The 22,220-nt window shown below is 35.1% G+C and overlaps 2 protein-coding genes across 2 annotated transcripts in view; one reads left to right on the top strand and one right to left on the bottom strand.

Annotated features, from left to right (window-relative positions):
- Positions 1 to 22,220, bottom strand: part of LOC106129579 (elongation factor-like GTPase 1) — a 121,364-nt gene that overhangs the window by 11,495 nt on the left and 87,649 nt on the right. The window lies entirely within an intron of this gene.
- Positions 5,633 to 21,658, top strand: LOC106129673 (protein giant-lens). The gene is made up of 4 exons (XM_013328288.2): positions 5,633 to 5,881; positions 19,915 to 20,039; positions 20,405 to 20,672; positions 20,944 to 21,658. The coding sequence occupies exons 1-4, from the start codon at positions 5,690 to 5,692 to the stop codon at positions 21,187 to 21,189; spliced, it is 831 nt and encodes a 276-aa protein (XP_013183742.1). The 5' UTR covers positions 5,633 to 5,689; the 3' UTR covers positions 21,190 to 21,658.

Here is a 22,220-nt window from a genome sequence, read left to right as displayed (position 1 = left end):
ATCCTCAAACATGCACTCACGGAGGTACATCTATTTTTTTTTTGCATAATATTTGTTTATGTCAATGCAAGGCTCTTATTCTAACCAATCTTTTTATGGAAGCGAAATGAACGCAGGCGAAGCCGCGGGCAAATGCTAGTTAATAATAAAAATCTCAATGTAAGATTATCAATTATAAAGTTAGATATTTAATTGTGATCATTATTCTACAGGCATATTTCCCCGTTGCGTCTCCGTTGAAGGATTACGAATCCCGAGTATGTCCAATATCTAAGAGTAGAAAATCATTATGGGGGAAACCAATATAGGTTACCCTGTTAAAGCTAACCCAGCTTGGAGTATGACTATACCAGTAGCCCAAATAAGACTAGGATGTTTCTCCACACTGTAAGTAAATATGGATCAGTAGGCAGACTGCATCTTTCAATAATAATAAATAATATTCAAGCTAATGTATAAATAAGTTATTTAGTAAAAAGTGATTTCCCGTATTGGGATTCGAACGTGATGACTGCTTGGTACGAATACTCCAAGGATACCTTAGCCACTCATCCGCAGATAGTCTTGTCTAGACTATAGTGAAATTAAATATCTCCTTGCTTCAGATATTGGGTTATCTCATTATCAGGACATCATCATTATCAGTCGTAGGACGTCCACTGATGAACATAGGCCTCCCCAATGACTTCCACCTCGCTCTGTTGGAGGTTATTTTCGTGCTAAATTGAAACCACAGAACTGGTTCATCGTAAATCAGAGCCAAAAAAATCCCCTTATTAAAGACTTACACGCGTGCCGTTATTTTTCTTGGCATTACGAGTATATTTCTATTTACTGGGCTTATTATCCATAATCAGCTAAAATTGGTTTCAAAGCGACACGTGTAAGTTTCATTCAGAGCAAATCACTCATTGACTTTTATTTAAACACGCGCTGGATTTGATGAGAATTGAGAAGAGAAGTTTTGTTTTAATATCATCATACTTTATACTCGTGTTGCCATTATTCCGTTTCAAAAGAAGGATCATGTTTTTAGATTGTATTCATATTTGATAAGGTAAATTAAAAACAAAAGTATATGTACATATTATACGCCTATATTGTTCAAAAACTCTTTTAATTCGTTACTAGTATTTTATATCACGAATTACAATTTAAATACTTACTCGTATCAAATATCGCAGAGATACTACTTTATAAACACTAAAATTCCAGCTTTCAAAGAATTTTATAAAACTCTGGATTATAAATTTGTACTTATTCTTTAAGTAGGTACTCCTATTTTCATACTAGCTTATGGGAAATTATATATTGTGGTCACAGTGGCATTACGTAGGTACTTAATACACATAGAATTAAAAACACATTTAATCCAGTAGAATGTATTTGTATATATTAAAGTCAATGGCGTTATTGCAATTCCGAAGGTCCACAAACAGTTTGATTGGAGATAAAAGCTCAGTTGGGAACAAGACGTCACGAAAGCTGCGTGGGTGGATAATTTGATGTTCTATTAAATATACGAATGATAACGATACGAAAATTTTGCCTGCTTTTAGATAGATAAATTTGACACCTTTAAATGGAATTTTATTCAATTTTATTTAACGTTATTGGTATCCAAACAGTCAACTGTTTCTAACTCATTTACATTACATGTTCAATTACAACCATTTGTGTATTTTAACAGCTTTAATTTCGACTGAACCCCGTATTACCCCGATTCGTGATAACTCCGAAACTGCCGAGCTGTCATTACTATCTGATAACGGGGACAAACGATATTGCTGTTGTTATAAACTTTGTAGCACTATTTCTGAACTAACGAATCGTTGTTCGTAGTTTGGAAGTGAAAATAGTTTCTAGCACGCGAACATTCGTTAGAATCGAATCGAATTATTATATACTAGCTGTTGCCCAAGACTTCGTTCGACGTATATTTTTTACTGACTGAATTTTAATACATAAAAGCTGACCCCCTTGTATTGTTTTTAAGTTGAACCAAGTTTATTTCAGTTTTATTACAAATTTACTTTTATATTTACAAAATATAATACAATTAAGATGATTCTGAAAAAAATCTGAAGAGTTAAAAGGCCGGATTTCTCACTATTGTGTTAAGAACAGAGTAGTATTGAGCCTAACAAAAGGTTTCGAGTGCGCGTGCCAATAATGTCCTCTCTTTCACACCTTCGGGGCGCAAAAAATGCTGACCACTCGAATTTTAAGTGGGCTTAATAGTGTGACCAGATATGTCCTTTAAATGAGGTTTATAATTTCAAAAACTTAAAGTTGTTCTAAATAAATGTGCGAGGGCTTACTTATTTATTTTTATCTTCACATTTTCCGCTTGCTACTTTTATTTTCCTGTGTCTACTTTTGAGCCTCACTTATTAAACAACTTGGCAGATGTAGCAACCTATTCAGTGCGACGATTTTTGCATCGGTGGCGGAGTACGTACCTAGTAATAGAATGGATCAATCTACACTAAATGGCTTGCTATAGATCAGCGAATTCTGCCTTCTTATAACTGCTATTCCACAAGTTTTAATACATTTAACGCACTCGGCTACAATCGGAGACAAACTACTCTAGTAGAGGGACTGAATATTTCCACTTCACTTGTCATTTTATAAAGTTTAAATTACTTTTAGTAAAAAAAATCCCAAGTTGTCTTGAAGTGATGTTACTCTATTCAAAGGCATTGTATGCACTGTGGTACAATGCAGTACTTACGTTCAAGAGTTGGCCCTTTCTTACCTACTTTATGGCCTTTATTGCAAGGTCCTCGAGTTTTAAAGATGCTTTACGTGATTTTGGTGTCAATACTGTATCAAAAGTGGAAATCCCCCGGTCTATGTAGCATCTGACAAAGAAGTTGAAAAAAAGCGCATTTGCCTAGAAAAAACAAGACTTGGAAAAAGAATTACGAGTCGCTTAATTTAAAAATTGTATAGTGGTTAAATTGCTTGCTGATGGCTGATGTAACAAAGATACAATAATGTAAAATCAAGGCTCAAAACAGTCTCGAAACGCCACGGTCTAATGATGGAATTGAGATTCAAAAAGTGGCAAGTTGCTACCGCATCGCCTCAAAGCAGAATCCCTTTATAAGCTTTTCCCTTGATTGACTTTTAAAATCTGCACGGCGAAAGAAGCAGCTGGCACACATTATGTATTTTCTTCGCTATTTATTCAAATAACAGTATTACATAACATTGAAAATTGTCATTGGGGTACTTACATGGCCGTATTGGGATTTAAAATGCGCATCGCGCATTTGTTTCCATATTTTTGGATATTAATTTCGCCGAGTTCCCCTCTTACACCATTGACGTCATATTTGACCCCGACATACATTTTGTAGGTAAGTATATGGCACGCGATCTAGTAATGAATGGGGTTGTCATTTTTGCGAACAAAAGCTGCGTAAAGGTTAAGCTATGAATTTGGTTATTTTGAGCCCAACTATATGAAAATATTAGGTCGCATGCTACTTATCTATTCTATATTATAAATAAGTTATTAGGTTCTTCAGTGATTTCTAATATAATATTGGGGTTTGTGCTGTGTTTAGCAGAAAGGAGTAGGTATGCTGTGCTATAATATTGATTTGACTTATGGCACTTTGGAATAAGTTAGACCACTCCATAATTAGGTCTTAAATGAAATACGAACAAACATTAACTTTTCTCGTCTTGATTAATTACGTGGTAGACAGGACTAATAGTTTTAAACACGCATAATACAGATATTCAGCCCATCGCCGAAAAGATGAATCCTAAGTTAAGAAGAGAAGCAGTTGGCGTACATTGTTTCTTTCTTAGGTAGGCATTAATTTTTTTGTAAGATAAATACTTAGGTACATAAAATCCATGTGAATAAAACAGTGTATGTAAACTTTAACAACATAATAGAATCCACGTGCCATGGCCACCGACATAGCTACATTACATACATTTACCAATAACTATATAACAGACAGACGTAGCTATAACTACGAGCAATGCAACCAAGTATGTATAGTACGCCAGCGACTGTCCATTCATAAGAAGCGGTTCATTCATGGTTCTCGAGGACCTGAATGGGAGCGAGCGAGACGGCAGATGTAAGGGTCGTGTTACACCGACAATGGAATCTTTTCGAATTCACGTGAATGAGTGGTTGAAATCCTGTTCTACGAATTATTGAATGGCATTGTATTAAAACAATTGTAGCTGCAGAGGGCATTGTTCTATCAAGTGGATGTTATAAGGTGATTACTCGGGAATACTCTAGTTTGAAAAGGCGTACTACGTTTGTTTTAAATATATATATAAGTATATATATATTTTGTAAACCTGGATGTTTATATTATCTTGCTTTTGTAGATGATCCATAAAAAAATATTTTTTAAGTTGTAACTGATACTTTACAAGCTGCAAAAAGAATTTGACCGCTTTTAATCTTTGTCAAACAATCCTGCTTCTAGGAATAAAAATACTAATTGAAAAGACGGTTAATCTGAGATTTACAACGAAGACTTAAAAACATAGACATTCGAAAACCCAGCGTTAAATCTCTATAAAATAATAATGAAATTTAGTTGAACAATAGGAAAAAACATAAGCTACCATTAATAGCTAAATAAATTTCATCAAAAATACAATTTGTATGCGGACGTCGCAATATCTAGTATCATATTAGCATTGAAAATCTCTATAATTAACGGCTAAAATAAAAAATTGGTTTAAAATCAAATAAGTTACGAATAAAAACCTGTTTACTTATTTACAACTTAGTGTCAGTGTGAGCGCATCCTTATATCGGAGCAACAAGATTGTGTAAAAAAACATCGGCGGTAGGAAGTCAACCTGACCGCGAACAACACTTCTTGATATTTGTGAGGTTGAATAGTGTCAGTGACGTTATGTTATATTGACCACAATACCGAACAACTGACCATTTAAGTAATGAAACGTTCCTAATCAAGTTACTATTGAGTCAATGTCAATGTGATCAAGGGTAGTTTGATCAAATTGGGATAGTGCTTATATCGAAATATCGGGACACAGAGTACTTACATGAGAGTACCCTTAACCGATGAGTTTGCATGCAGTGATCGCATGCATTGCAATTGCATGAATGTGACTGAGAGGCAAAAAGTATGAAAGGGTCGTGGCAAAGTAATCCAACCTTCTACGGGAACATGCCATTTTTATATAATCATCCACTTATAAAAATAAGATAATATTAACGCATACCCCAATAATTTCTCTAAAAAATTAAATCTCAATAAAATCTATAGTGGATTTTCTCTAAAAGTAGTACACCGAGTCTGTGCTGTCGTAATTTTGACCATGAAATTATTATACATTTGGTACTACACAATACTGAATGCATATATAACCACACAAGTGTTGAAATTAAAATTTTTATTGCGCATTATCCTTTGTAGCTATTTGCCATATAAAATTTAAAAAAAATAAGAAAGTAAAAAAATCTCAGCTTCAAAAGCTTATTCGCCTAAAATAGTCTTAAAGTATCAAGACCGTTCGGTCGCAGTCGGAGGTGGTTATACCAAACGCGTAGGCCTGGTCGTACCTGGCTTGACGCGCCCGTTGCCAGTGCGACTTCGACCGCCGACGCGACACGCGACTCTAAAATCGTTCGCGACTAATCGCAACCACGAAAAGTGCAGTGTTCAACATGCAAGTGTTCACCCCTTTACTCGTGGCCTGGGTGATAGCGACCGTCCGGGCGGTGATCAGGACGCCCTTAGAAGCTTTCAGACCATCAGGAGAGATTCATATTAGGAGACCGGATAAACTTCTGCTCTTGCCTCATAGAAGAACCACACTACCGGCGAAGAGTGGTCTAAGAATTTTATATCAAACTGGGGTAAGTTATTTTTAAAGTTCAAGAAGACTTTTCTGGGGAGTCGTAATGTTTTGGTGTTAGTTTTGTAGTATACATATTTTAAGATGTTTGTTTTCTTTTGTAGCACGTATATAAAGCATACGCAGTGAAGGCTGCTATGGGAAAATATGTTGTTTGATATAAAATAATAAAATCGTTCTTGAACATATATCACCTTGAAATTATAACAAGAACCGCAGGAAAATCAGAAAATAATATTTAACATTGAGAGATGTTTAGACTCGAGTTTTGAATTTGTTGGAACATGTTTTAGTAATTACAATTTTCCTTAAAAAAATATTTAATTCGATCATTAGGTAGTTAGAATTTGTATGATATTAAGCCTAGATGATCAATGTAAATAAATACTTACCTACCTATCTGTGTGTTTCTGTGTAGCTGGTAACCACGTATGTATTAAAGATGAAACTACCTTCAAAGCTTAGAAATCTCAAAGGGCACGTATTTATATATTAAACAAAAAAAGAGAAATGGCAAGGATTTTTTCGAAATTCCCATAGCTACGGTAAAAAAGGGATGCTAAGCATCAGCGGGCAGAGTTGCTGGCATAAGCTTATAATCCTGAAGGTTACTATAGATTCTGTTATTTACTTTAGGTTGGTACTATATTCTCATGAATCCCGAATCAAACTTGTAGCATATATACAAACATATACCTATCTATGTAACTTATGCATTGATCTAAATGGATTGACTAATATCGATTGGGAGGAAAATTCTCACATATTTGTATATCACATATCATACCAACATATTACAAGTAAAATTAAACTGTTTGTAGGAAAAACAATTTGCCTGCTAAGTACTTAATTGATTCAAAACTTGCAATCATATCTTTATTAAAAATCTACGAACGTTAAAAGTGTAAACAAGATCTTTTAATTCACTTTTAGGATTCCTTTTCAGTCTCAGAGAAAATCTGCGACAAAAAAACTTCAAAATCCTACCACGGCCATATGCAATTGAATTTTCCTGCGTAGGTTCGTTCATTTCGTGTAAAAACATGACTTACTTACCTAGCCTAGGATCTTTAGACGGAGGAGCGAATGTGGTCAGGTCTAAAACCAGGACGAAGATAAATTCTGCATCTTATTTGTGTCAAGATTATTTGTAGTTTTGGTTTTTTATTATACTATGAAGAGAGGTTGGTCCTTTTTTGTTTATTTAACTCATCCGGGTAAAAATAATATTGTGTGATCTCATTTTCCGTTATCATCTGATTACTATGCTCGTATCACATCGTATCCACGTTCAAGGATGACGCACCATCATAGCGGCAAATCTTCATCTATTTAATGGCTTCTACGTAGAGTCACGCCCAACTATAATTAGTCGATTCCAGTTCAAAACCCGCCTTTATTACTTAAGGAGTGACTAATATTCCGTGAAATATACAGCGAGAACAGCGCAAGTCAAAATTAAAAAAAAAAACCATTTTATTTTAATAAATTATGGTTTCACTACCTACTAAAAAATCTTTTGTTTTTCAAATTGTGAAATGTTTGTGAGATACTGCACCACACAAGTTTGTAGCCATAGGCAATCCATTTGTTTAAATAAATAGTAAATGCTTGATAAAAAATTGAGTCTCTAGTTATTCGATCTAATTGTTATTACCAAATAATCAAAGGTAAAATAAGTTTCGGATGTCAATTCTTGTCCGTCATATTTAAAAAACAACGATAATCATTATTATACTTAATTTCGAAGTCGATTCGAATAGATTATCACAATAAGCTATACCCGTTGTGATCATCCAAAATTGAATTTAAGAAAATAACAAATTTTATTGTAATCTGAGCCGTATACGTTGGAAATAACAATTCAAATTGTAAGTTTAGTGTTGGGTGTTTTAAAAATGGAATTGAATGATAAAGAAACGCGCGGGTGCGTGGGCGCACGCGTAACACCGGTGGCGGCAGGTGTTCATTCACTCATTTTTATCTTGACAGCTTCGATGACTTACGGCGCTGGGCCCAGGCCCGTGTGTGCTATTCGGTTAAAAAAAGCTTTTTTATGTCACTGCATTTAAGCTCATTCGTAACGGTAACCTTCTTTTGAGGAATTCAAAGTTATCTTGTCCGAGTTAAATCTCGAAATTAATGTGGGTATAAAGTTTTTTATTCCTTGTATTAATACTTGATGAAACGAGATGAAAAAGCGGGTTCGAATAGCGGACTGTAAATTGTGTAAGAGCGGCGTTTTTGGCAATAGTTTTGTGTAGTACTCACAGCGGGTAGTATTAAGGCGGAGCGAATGATTTTAACATTTGAATGACAAAACAAGGGTGTGTTCCCTCTGATGTGGCCGACACACTTCTGTCGGAGATCCTCTTTGATGTTGCGTGAATACTATGAATGAGACATAATTTGTACTCTTTTCAACAAGTGATAATTACACTGTTTAACATCTGACCAAATGTAATAAATTAAAAGGACTGACACCAAAAGAACGAAAAGAATAAAAAGGTGATCTTTTCTGTTGCTGTTATGCACGGGTACTGTGTTTCAACTATTTAGAAGAAGTATCAGAATTACAGTGAAAACCGCATCAAAACCCGTTGCGTGGTTTAGAAGTAAGCGTATATATAGAAAGCCAGAAGTTAGACTAGAAATAAAAGACTAAAAGGCAACCGACGGGTTTAGGTAATTTTCGTATACAAATAACAAACCTAGTAAACTTAGCCGATCTATATGACTATAAATCAGTTTAGTCTACAATCACTTCGCAAATTTTATGCGGAAATGTCAATCTGTAGTTGCCAAATAGAATAATGGCGATACAATTTGGCCTCGACCGTTGCAGTCAACTGCAATTGTCTTTAAGTATAGCCAAATCGTTAGGTTTCTTATTACTTGTAACTAAGGGGGAAGAAGGAGATATTTCTTTGAAAATTTGATTATGTTACTCTTTCTTCCTGTTAATTGAATAAATTTTACTGCACGAGTAGTAACAAGTGGTTTAGCACAATTGGCGGGGTTAATCCATACTAATATCTGGGGTACCTGTGGTTCCCGGCATCTTCAGAAAAAGAATAGGATCACTCCATCTCTTTCCCATGGATGTCGTAAAAGGCGACTAAGGGATAGACTTATAAATTTGGGATTCTTCTTTTAGGCGACAGGCTAGCAACCTGTCACTATTTGAGTCTAAATTCTATCATTAAGCCAAACAGATTAACATGGCCTATTAGTCTTTTTAAGACTGTTGGCTCTGTCAACCCCGCAAGGGATACAGACGTGATTATATGTATGTACTTATGTACGAAGAAGGACATACGGTTCGTTCATGGCGAAAGCTAGTATTTAAGATTATCAATCAGTCCATCATTAAGACAATTATATACTTTTACATATATTTGTAAAAACCTCTATACACCAATATAATGAATTCACTTTTATTAAATAAAACTTATCTGACAAGTGCGAAACATTTTATGATTCTCCATAACATTACATAACAAGAATAAATAACATGGTGCAAATAAAACTAAAAGCCGAAGAGTATAATAGGTCCACTTGAATGTCAAAGCAACTGGTTAGTATCAAACACAAGTAGGTAGGTATGTTCTGAACATTGTCTTCGCGAGATCAACAAAGTGCATGCACTGTATCAAGTATCATTTACATTGCCCTGAATTTGTTTTGACACGCACAATTATTTCAATGATACTCAAGTCAGTCTTTAAGACGGATTATACAAATGGATTAAATAAGCGTATGTTCAGAGCAAATATATTTTTGTCTCATTGTTGAAAAATTACTGCAAGATATAAAGTTTTCCTCCCGTCATATTAATTGCCTTTGAATATCTTAGTGACCAAAAATTAATTCATGCGTGAAAGGATATTTTCCGCTAGAGAGAAGTGAAGAAGATGCCCTTTTCGCATTTCCGTTAAACAAAGCCAGACAAGACAATTTAGTTCTGTCGTGGTCAGATTTGAAAATAATAGTCAATGTCTATATTTTTACATCATTTTAAACGTGTTAAAAAAAGGCAATTTATGTTCCTTTGTTTCCGAAACAAACGAATCCTTTTTTTATTATCGAAGATGACTAGCAAAAACCTTTTACACATGTGAGCATCGCATTTGGTTATCGCGAATACGAACATTAACACACAATATAGTGTGGTTTTCGATCAATCTTTATTACTTAATACTATCACATTGGCGCCATAATGACGGCGCTTTTTTTTTACACGTTTGTAGGTCAAATGTGGATTTCTGTTTATTTGGTAACTCGTCTTTGTTGAATTAACAGGGTGTACAGAGCCAAAAATAATATTACTCGAAGGACACGTTTAGCTAGAAGATTAATTCAGACATAGTAACAGGTTGCTAGCCCGTCGCCTTAAATAAGAATAGGAATCTAAATTGTTTTGTAAGTTACAATGTGATGCATGAATATTTCAATCAAAAAACAATATAGGTATATTCTGGACTTCAGCTGTGAAAGTGTAACGGACAGGTTTGCGCATTTACTCGTATGATAACGGACGTATGACAATTTCGAACAAAAACTGGCAAGCCCAGGTGAACCACAGATACAATTTTTGCATTCAACCCCTTCTAAAACTTAGTATGTTACGCCAATCAACAGTAAGTATACTTACTTTTCGAAGTGGTAATGTACGCATCCGCTGCATAACGACGAAGTTCTCCGGTGTCGGCGGTAATCTCCCGTTACCTCCGTCCGACCGACGCGGCCGATCTTGAGACCATACGAAACGGGTACTATGTCGGAAACTACATATAGGTAATATACTAGAGGCCGCCCGCGACTTCGTCCGCGTGGAATCAACCCGCGGGAACTCCGGGATAAAAAGTAGCCTATAGGTATGTTATTCTGGATATTCTGGTGGGTCAGCTACCTACATACCAAATTTCCTCGTAATCGGTTCAGTAGGTTTTGCGTGAAAGAGTAACAAACATCCATACTGACATCCTGACATACTCACAAACTTTCGCATTTATAATATTAGTAGGATTATCTACTATCTATCTCTTATCTTTGCATGTCCCCAAACCCTCCGCCATTATGCTGCAGCTAGGCCAACTTTACGAATTTCCATTTCCACTTTCCATTTGTCACGATTCCTGCGCTTCTCTTTCACTTCATCCCCATTCAACATCTCATGCAAGTTTCTCGGTTAAGGGTTAAAAATCAGAAACATGCGTCACGTCTTTAACGCGATAGACAGAGTCAATACTCACGAAAAGTCTAGAAGGCAATTTTCAGCTGGATAGCTTCATGGAAACAATTGAGTGACAAGTTGGTGGAAGACGGTTATACACGCAAACATACACATGGTGGTTATATGAATGGGAACTCGAATTGAAACGAGACTGACCCATCGAGTTTGGGCTACTTTTGTTTGTCTTCAAGGCCTATAAAAGCTTGTTCTTGTTGTAATAAATCTAATGAGAATCCTTACTCGAACATATTTTTTAAGCAGAATCCTTATAGTGATTTCTTTTGTGCGTACGTTTTTTTTTTAATATTTAATTATCTGTAGATAAAGCTATAATTAGGTGTGTTATCGCGACATTAACATATTTATTACAGTCGCAAAGTAAAAATAGCTAAAGCTGGATAATAAATTGTGGTACACGGTCAGTGATATCTTATTTATTAAGCGAAAACGCATAAACAACAATTTGCTTCCTTAATGACTGCTACTGGAAACTGGATGTCGTTTATCAAAGTGACCAATGATAATTAAAATCGGTCAGATTGAATGTTTACTGCTAATAAACTTGTAAAGAATCCATGTCGTAAAAAGAAACATGAAGAAATTGCAGTCTTAATTCCACTCTTGATTGTCGTGTCGACATCAGAATTTCATCCGAATAGGTATATATATTTAATTTCGTATACATAATTTAAAAACAAGGGTACAATTATTTTCGGTTAGAAAAATTCATATAATTAAAAATATACAGCTCAGAAAAAAACCTAACACGTGAATTACCAAATCAATACAGGTTTCACTCTCCTTTTACTTTTTTTCATATCAGTTTAACTTGCATGTGTAAAGACATTGAATGTTGGTCGTGAAGGGTGAACACATTTCAGGTCAACTACTCCACGCGTATTTATACATGTCATGATTAAAGAACATAGTATTCCTATTGTATTTACTCGTGAGGCATCCGGGTCATACTCCATTCAAGACGCACGTGGCCAGAGGATGCCGGGCCCCCGCTCTCGAGTTTAAGTTTCTATTAAGATAAGTGCTTTAGAAGATGTAAGTACCAGTCTGTAAGGAACATCTTCACAGCTGTGTAGGATGCGTTTCGATATGTCTGTAGGTATGCTTACTTATGAATTTATGGGAACATTTGGGGTTCCTTAACTTGTATATAAATGTTTCATACTTTGGAGACAGTAGGTTCCACCTTTTGGGAATCGTAGTTTGACCAACAGCTAGACGAAAATAAGCCTTATTTTGGCTGAAACAGGTGACCAAATCAAAGGTAAATTGAGTAAATAAGAATGTTATCATATTTACATGAATGATGATTCAAGTTTGAAATAAATGGTCAAAAACATTTCTAGGAGTTTCAAGGAATAAAAAAAGTAATAACAACCGCCGGTTGATCGATGTTTATTTTAAACGGAGGTATGGTAAAAAAGAATATTTAGTTTTTGTCGCGTAACGCAGGTGTAACTGTGGTCCTGTCTCTGTTTTGCCGCTCATTCAGCTTTTTATCTTCATTTTTTGTCAAGTAATTTCGTGAAGTGTTTAGTTAATAATAGTTATGGCTTAAGATGACGAACACATCGAAGTTAGAATAAATTGATCTGTTGTAATTTTACGTCTATTAAAATAACACATTACAATAATTTCGCATTTTACGCCTATTACCAACCATCGTCACTAATTACCTACATTTTCCTTTATGTTCAATTTCTAATCAAAAACTAGTTAACTAACCTGCAACAACAAACAGCGTTGACATGACCATCATCAATATAACCGAAGCAAGTAAGCTTTTTACAAAGAAAAATGTCTTCGGACGCGTGTCGCACCGCTTTTTACACGGTCCGTGGCAAAGCGACGATTGACGGTTTTTTATTGATTATATTGAATGAATCCTTAATTCAAGCGCAGAGGGAAGAACAAAAAGGTTTTTGAACGTTCACAGCAAAAACATAGCTCTGTTTTTTTTTTAATCTCGTCGTTTGACGCGTGGCTCGCCATGCCTGTTACACGCTTTTTAGACCAAACCTATTTTTAGTTTCGGAATCCACAATTATAAAAAGAAATATTCGAGCTGCCTACGAGCCACGTTTGTAAGTTTTGTGTGTTGAAATAAGAATTACAAATTATTAATCAATACTTCCCAAATAATAAATGCGAAAGTTATGCTTTCGCAACTAAACCGCTGAACCGATTTTGTCAAAATTTGGTGTAGAGTTGACCCTGAAGAAGAACATAGGCTACCTTTTATTGCATAAAAAAGGGGGAGAAAACCACGCGGACGAAGTATGTCGTACCTTGCTATAGGACTGTATTCAACATTGGATAAAAACGGGCTGAAGAAGTAAAGTAAAAATAAGTTAACTAAATTTATGATTTGATAATAATGAAACACTTAAAATCCCAGTTTGTTTTGCCTCATCAACAAGATGTTAAAAATACGGGTAGGTATATGAAAAATAATTTATCGAGCGACGAACTTGCCAAGCAGCCATCAAGCAGCTTTAACTTATTTAACAGGATAGGTTTTTTAAAATCGTTTATACAAAAAAGGTTTAATTTTAAAACTTATGTTTTCATAGCCTAAGCATCAATTTATTATTTTGGAAGCAATTATTAAATTCGGTGGCCAGAGCCCGGGGCGACGGACGTTTCGCCGGATGCTGAGACACAAATCAACGAAACCACAGAAATTAAGCTTTTAACATTCATGGTGAAGGTGTAGTTTTAGATTGAAAAATAATAATAACTTCAACTATTAATATAATCGTTTGTTAAGGTATTTATTTGTGTTAACTCAAAAAGTTTTAACTAAAATTTAATCGCAAATAACCAAAACTAGCTGCGCATTGATTTTGGGTTTATTTCGTTAGCGAAATCTGTCGCTGATGATACACTTTTATTTAAACCGATTAAAATATTTTTGAATATATAGTTGATACATTACAATTAAATTACTAATGAAACTGCGATTCAGATATAGTGATAGGTTGCTAGCCCATTGCCTTAAAGCGTTTTGATTTATCAAAACTGCGTGGGGAAAAAGCAATTGGAGTTTACACTTTTTTTTCTGGCACTAGACCAGCATAAAAAAAATATTTTATTGCGCGCTGACGTAAAGGTTAATTTCTGTATTCTCGCTGATCTGCAGTAGCGGGTTCGATTCTCGGGAACACAGGTAGCCAACAAATTACTAATCCGCGTAATTGTACGGAGGCTTCGTGTTATTTATAACAGCTGTAATTAGAGAAGGAAGGTGGGTTTTATCGATGTTGTTTTTTATTCCGCTTCTCTTTCCGTGCAGGTTGTAACAGTCAATCAAGGGAAATACTAATAAACTTGGGATTTATTAGGCGATGGGCCAGCAACCCGGCACAGGTTAATCTCAATTCCATCATCAAGCCATCCAATTGAATGTGACCTTTGAATCTTATCGAGACTGTTGGTTCTGTCGGCCCCGTAAGCGATAAAGACGTGATATATTTTATGTAATTGTACGGAGGCTTAGTTATTTATAATGCTTGTATGACATTAACAAATGAAGGTGGGTTTTTACGATGTTGTTCAAAATGTTGCTACTTATAAGTAGTAAGGTCGAAAACAAATTATGTTTTGTGTTCGTTATTATAATATAGTATACGCATCCGGGTGTGTATTTTAATAATTCAAAATAGTTTATTTTAAATTTTATTCATTCATTTAAGTTCTAACAACCAAAAACACAATTTCAATTTATTATTTTTACTCTGATTTAAATTTGTTCAAGTTTCTACGACTTTATTTAATTAAATCAATATTTATGCAATAAGATTTTTTAACGATATTTTTAACTCAATCTAGCAGCGCAGAACTATACATATGACGATTGTACCAAAACCAAAAGAGAACCCCATCCTTTTTGAAGTGGGTTAAAAATGTGTACACAATCGTAACAAAAGCTACCATATGTTGCCAGCTTAAATAATAACAACCGTGGGTTGTTTTGAGACGTTTCACATATCGTCGCCATGTACGGTCTAATACGATGCTTGAAAAGACTTCAACGCGCCGGAAGTTTGAATGTCGAATGCATGCGCACGAGTCTAGGCTAACGACGGCGCCCATACTGTGCGAGCTGAAGGCGTTAGTTGAGTGGCGAGTGTACTGTAACTATATGCCATACATACATCACATTTTTGTACTGTTGCGGGGCAAACAGAGCCAAAAGTCAATTTTTTATATTAAATCAAGCCTCTTTCCTGGAGAGGTAGCCAGAGACTACATCTTTCCACTTGCCACGATCCCTGCAAACTTTTTTCGCTTCATTCACATTCGTAACTCTCTTCATGCACGCATTATTAGCAAATGTAAAAATAAATAATTAATGTTGTGGAAAGGGTAAAGGGTCAGGTCAAGAGTACCCGAAACCGCCGAGCTTGCATGAAGAGAATTATGAATGTGGATGAAGCAAAGGAAGTGTGCAGAGATCGTGGCAAGTGGAAAGAGGTAGTCTCTGCCTACCCCTCCGTATATAGTAACTATATCTGTTGTGGAAAACTCTTCAAACTAAACTGTGTTTGTCGAAATTGTTATTTTTTTATGACAAAAGAAACAAATTTTCGATCAATGTGAACTGCAACTACGTGTTCCATACATGCAGGCTTAAATTGTTACATTGTCTGTAGGTTTGTACCAGGAAATGTAGTGATTAATTTCATACCACCTACTTGAAGTGGCCGTGGTGCCTTTAAACTGATTTTAACCAGTGTTTAACCTATCTGTAGACATTTCACGTCTACAAATATGTCAAGTGTAAAAGAAAGTTTAAAGAAGTTTTTAGTTGAGATATTATACATATATATTTATTTACTAAGTTTGTTTTAATGGTAATCGCGTATTAAGAGGTTGTGGTAATTTTATGGGATCTAACACTTACACCAGAGATATTATATGTAAAATCTTATATTTATTTAAATAGCTTGTTTTTAATAGTAAACGCGCGTATTAAGAGATTCTTGTTAATTTATACTTAACTAGAGGACACTAGCAGCTCCTCTCGCGTTAAACGAAAAATCATCATGATTACCGTTACCGCGGGAATTTCGAGAAATCCTCTCTGAGTGAACCCCTAGACCACATAAAAACCTATAGGTACGCCAAATTTTAGCGGTTTGGGCAGTGCGTTTATATGTCAGTCATAATCCGCTTTCTTTTATATATTTAGTTTGTCATTATTAAGACGGACAATAACTAGACAATGAGAGTACAATATACCTTTAGAAAACAAGTGAAACGTAAAATAGTAGTTATTTCTTACCACGAGCGACTTAAACAAACTCTTTAAAGTTAAAACCGAATAAGGTTTCTAACCTTAAAAAAAGTATCTACTTACAAAGTCAAAGTCAAGTTTGTATCCCACAATGTCTTCTAACTTTAAAATGCTATTAAAAATGTCTGAAGAAGTAGAATGATCTGACCAGATGGCCGGAAGGTGCGTGGCCATTATACTAGCAACACGCAATATGTTAAGAGAGGATTATTAACTTAGCTACACTGGGACCGACCACTCCACTTTTATTTGTTCGGTTTATCTTTTTGTTAGGGAAAGGGTTTTTGTAACAAAAAAATCGAATTTTGTACATAAAAGACGAGTTTAAGGTCCGTTCGTTCCATTATACTGTTAATGAAATTCAGTTTTATTTGTGCTTCCACTTACTTTATTCCTTGAGTTTTTCAATGCCAGTTCTTATTTAATTTAAATTTTTATGAAATAAAATATATAAATCCATCTTTACAAAGCAGAAGCTTCTGAATGGATTTCATTTCAATAAAAGGTACAGGCACATTAACTCTGAAAAGTATAAACATGAAATTGAAAACTTCAAAATTCTTTCGAAATTAAACAAAAAGAGCAACAAGAAATCTGACAGATATAGACGAAGAAGGTTGTGGAAGGTCGCCTTGAACAAATTATTTTCATTGGAGTGGGCGCGGCGCGCGCGCAGCCACCTGTCCAGTCGACCGGACGCACTCCCCTCCCCTCTACCCTCTTTAACCGCAGATCTTCCATCTCACCACTCCATTTGAAATCTAACTTTACATTTTAAGGTATACAGTTGATTTTTGAAAGGCTGATATTTGCTAATTTTTAAAAACTGTCGCTCCTGGCTTAAAACTTTGGTTCTAAAAAATCTCAGCCCAACATCCTATGTGCCTTCGGGCGTTATAAATGGTCATTCAGCTGGAAATGAGGCTTTGGCTTTAAAGACATGCTAATTTAAGATAATCATACCTTACATGTTAGATTTATTATTTCAGATTTTTCAAGTTAATGACAAGTTTTGTTGTTATTTTCGAGTATACGCCATTAAGGAAATGTTTCCTTTCTAGTTCTAAACATAAAAACTTACTGTAACAAATTCCGATTAAACTTTAGCATTAGCAGAATTCTCAGGTCGCCATTTCAGAGGCCTATATATCTACACCATAGGAATAACAAATAAAAAAGATTGATGGTCGGACACAGACAGACAAACAAATCGCCAAAGTATCCTATGTATTTACTGTTGTGTTTTTGTCAGCCTTATTAGGAATTCTACTACGAATTTTCTTACATACGGGTTGTATTCTGTATTAGCATTCAAGGCGTGGCACAGCGCCGTTCGGACGTAAGTCAACAACCCATACAATGTGTTTTTGCCTTTTTGTGTGATACACAAAGGGCTACGTCCGGTCTGAGAATCGTTTCCGCGAAATCTATCGCAATGCACAAGAAACGGGAAGTGTATCCGGAACAACGAAAAAAAAAAACGAGTTTTTTCACACTTTTGGGATGGCAGGGCTGTCAAGAAACGTTCTCCGTGTACTTATTAAATAAGTATGAAGTGACAAAATATATTATGATTTCAGTTATTTCAACATCTTTCTATGTAGAAAGATGTATACGTAGATGTAAGTCTATGTAGACTTACTTAATTTTCATGTGTTTGTAGAAGGGCTGTGATGCCTCGAATTCGAATCGACACGACACATGTTGATGAAATTAAAATTGACCTGATGTATTTTGATGCTGATACAAAATCGGTACAGTACAGTCATATATGTACTTACAGAATCATTCATATACAAACAATCCCACAGGGCCTGTTCTAAAGGAAATCGGCGTCATTAAAGTTTACCCATTTACTATTTTACTCGGCGCGGTTAACGGTGCAAAACTTGATCGAACTGTGTTTCGTAGTAGCCCTGCGGTTGCAGAAAAAAATCTTATAATAAACAGGTTACTTGGCTTCCGGGCGGAAGTGCCATGGTCCTTTTAGGAGAAAAAAAAAGAAAGAAAAGGGAGCACATGTGCGTAGTGAATGAATGATTAACATCTTTTCTTAATGATCGGCAAGCAGGTGTGTAGGTACACCTTAGTCGGTTCCCACGGTAGCTTCATTGTATTATGATTGATTTTTGACTTTTAGATTATCTGTGCGTTCGCGATTGTGCTACGCGATTTACAGATGCGAATTGAATTGTAATTTGCTTGGCTTTTGTTGAATGGACAGTTCTGAATTCATCATTGTGTTTTTACTCGGCTTACACCTTGCACCTACTTGTGTATTTGTAGACAATAAGCAATTCGCTATAACATGAAAGAAACATTAGGTCTTATAGCGATTTCTGATTGGTTTGTATTCGAATACCTGTATTCATTATTGTATATATAATATATATTTTTTAACTTATGATGCATTTTTTGGAAGGCCTTTTGTTCTATTAAATTCTTTATAGGATCAGAGTTGTCCTACCCTATTCAGCTGAAAACCACTTTACAACTAAACGCATTAAAAAAACATAATTATTCACCGAACATACTTCGATTTGTTTGTAACAAATAACTTTCAAGCTGATTTAATCTAAGAAAACAATTCGGCATTTAATAATGTCAAATTTAGATATTACTAAGCTTTACATAAGTGTTTGGAAATTTGGCAATTTTAAATTGTTGATAGACGTTACAAGTTATTATATAGGATAAAACATTCCAAAGACAATTTGCAAGGAAGCCTATTATGTTATTGGCCACATGCCATATGAATAAGGAATTAATTGAACTCTTACATATTTATAACTGACATTTAATATAAGTACGTGACCCTGCGTATTGATTTAACCTACGTATTTTATTCATAAATAAACGAAACGATACGAAAATAAACTGCTAAACGCTGATATTATCCTTTTAATTATACCTAGACCGATTGCCTGTAAACTTTTGACATAGTTTCAGGTTAGAATACATTAGTTATTGTGAGGTGACTAATTATAGGATATATTTTTAAATCTTTACATATTTAATAGCCCTTTATAGTTGTTATTCCCACGCAAGTTTATTTGTATCTTCCTAAATTATCATGTTAATATACCTAAACTATTATGTAGGTAAGTTTTTTTTAAAAGCCCGTGAAAGTACTCAAGAAAACGTTTAATAAAATTGCACAGAGACACACAGATCATTCAGCCCCTATAGCTCGGCACGCGCGACGCTATTTTAATCGCGCAAAAAACTATCGTTGTCCTGTTTCACGTTATAACAAAAAGTGAAACAGCTATAGTTTTTCGCGTGACAAAAACGGCGTCGCGTCTTCCATGCAAGGAATAATAAGCTTCTTCATTCTAGAAATTCTCACGAGAGTGCGCAATAGTTTGTAGGTTATACGTAGAATCTCATTGGGCCAATTCAATATCTAAGTTCATCGAGGAACGCCTCGAAAACATAATAAAAAATATTTGTTTAATGACACTGGTTTCTTTTCTTCCAGGGTTCTGAAGACGACTTGCCCGAATGCCGGTCGCGGCAGGTCTGTAGCAAGGTTGACCTGTACGACTCTGCTCAGCCGTGGATCGAGAGGAAGTGCCGCTGTCTTGGACACAGGCCCTGTTCCAGGTAAGGAATAAAAAAATTCCGACTTTTGTTATTGAAGTTTGTTTGAATCTCTATTGTGATAATTATAAAATCCATCCAAAGCGACTTAAAATCTTTTTCCTATAACTTGAACAGTTTGAGAAAATTCAGAAAAATAACGGTGGTTTTAGCTATGCATTTACCACACAGAATTCTGATAGAATGGATGGAAACTGGCAAGATCATCCTGCAAACAACACTAACTATGAATGCAGTAGGACGCAATGCAATCGGGTCAAATGCTAGGATGATGTTTGTTAACACTAAATTAGGAATGCATCAACTCAGATTATACTTAAATTGTAATTATATCACACATGTTTTAAATAAGATCTTTCTCCTTTCAGCGACCTATCAGCCGACGACAACCACACTTTATCCGACAAGACCACCCTATACAAGACTTGCGAGCCCGTGAAACGTTTGCCTAAATGCCGGTACTTCAAAGATGCAGCGTGGACCATCTTCTCCTTCTCAGACAGCAATGCGACCCAGCAGATAGTCAACTGCCACTGCCCAAAGAATTCCGTCACGTATCTTCTAAAGAAATTGCCTTATACGACATCTAGCGGGGAAATGGGAAACCAATATCAGTTCGCGTGCTCGCCGCAAAGCGTAAGTTTAAGTTACTTTCACGTTTTGTAGTTCCAAGTTGTGCCGTTTGGTGACGCGTGTAGATAAGTTAGAAAATAATTTGTAACTTTTTTTATTTATTCCAATCATGCAAACTGCGATTAGGTAGGTATATCTATTGCTTTTTTCACATTATTTTGTTTTGATTAAGATCCTTGATCATTAATTAATGATTAAAACCTAAAGTAAGCGAATATTAAGTTAGTCTGCGAAATTTGTCATTTTAAATAATATAATTATTTTTTCTTTACAGAGACTTCGTTGCTCACGGAAGGAACCTTGCAAACTGTTCAGCGCACGGAGAAGGCATGAGCAAATCGACGAAGTGAACGCAAACACAATATGCCAGTGCCCCAGGGACCACTCTTGTCCTAGGCACCACACGGAACCCGGGGTCCTGCCCGGGGTCACCTACGCCACCGAAGACATCCGCACGTACCACGGATACTGCATGCCCGAAATATCCGAAGTATATAGATTCGTAGGTGATAAAGATTGAGAAACACCGACCATTCCTATGTGACCAATGTATAAATCAATACATTGAAATCCAACGTCTTAAAGACTTTCGTTTGCTCATTACCTGTGTAGTACAAAAATTCTCTAATAATGGGTTTAGGACAGACGTAACAAGTATTTTTAGTTTCTGTATGACTTAGTTTGTAAGTGCCATCATTTAATTGATCTATAGCTGATGTAAATCATGGCTCTTATGTGATACAGATATTGTAAATAATTAGTATAACACAATTTGTTTCTGTTAAATTGTAAATATTTTAGTTAGGCGATCATTCCAAACGTTTCAGTTTTAAGTTATTTTTCATAATTTAATTATTTGCTTGCCATACTTAATTCAGTCTTCCAATCAAGTCAAGAAGACAGATTGTTCATTGTTTTGTTTGTGTTAACGATTGTATAATAATTTTGTTATACGATAAGAAGTTTTATGGTTAAGCTTTATCTTAAGGTATTAAATTATAATTTGTAACTAGCGACTTGGCTACTTTTGCTATTATTGTTATAATTTTTGACTTTTAATTTTATACAAAAAATGTAAAAAGTAGGCTTGTTTTGTCTTCCTTGCTTAGCCTTTAATTTAACGATAGGTTCTTCAAATTTATTGGGAGATTTTTTTGTTTTACCATGTTTAATAATCGTATATTTTACAGAAGATACCCGTGATACTGAATTGTAAGCATTTGACATTAAATACTATGTTGTATGAAGGACGAACATTTAAAGTTTTATTTGCAGTACATTTAGATTTTACAAAACATGTGAAAGAAAAAGGCTTTGCTGTATGTAAACTAAAGGTGAATCAGAAATTATTATGAAACATGATTGATTTGATTCAGTCGGATTTTTTTAACATAATTTTTATACCAATCTAAACATTTGATATTGTCACAAAATTTTATTTACGAACGCTTGTTTAAAACATGAAAATGCAATCTAAGTTTCTAGACAAGGGAATGCAATCCCAATGCAAAAATTGGCGCTTGATAAACATGTTTGTCCCTTACTCGCCTG

The sequence above is a fragment of the Amyelois transitella genome, chromosome 16 (assembly GCF_032362555.1).
Source record: "Amyelois transitella isolate CPQ chromosome 16, ilAmyTran1.1, whole genome shotgun sequence".
NCBI lineage: Eukaryota > Metazoa > Arthropoda > Insecta > Lepidoptera > Pyralidae > Amyelois > Amyelois transitella.
Note: the sequence above shows the minus strand (reverse complement) of the source record. Positions and strands in the feature narration are given on the sequence as shown.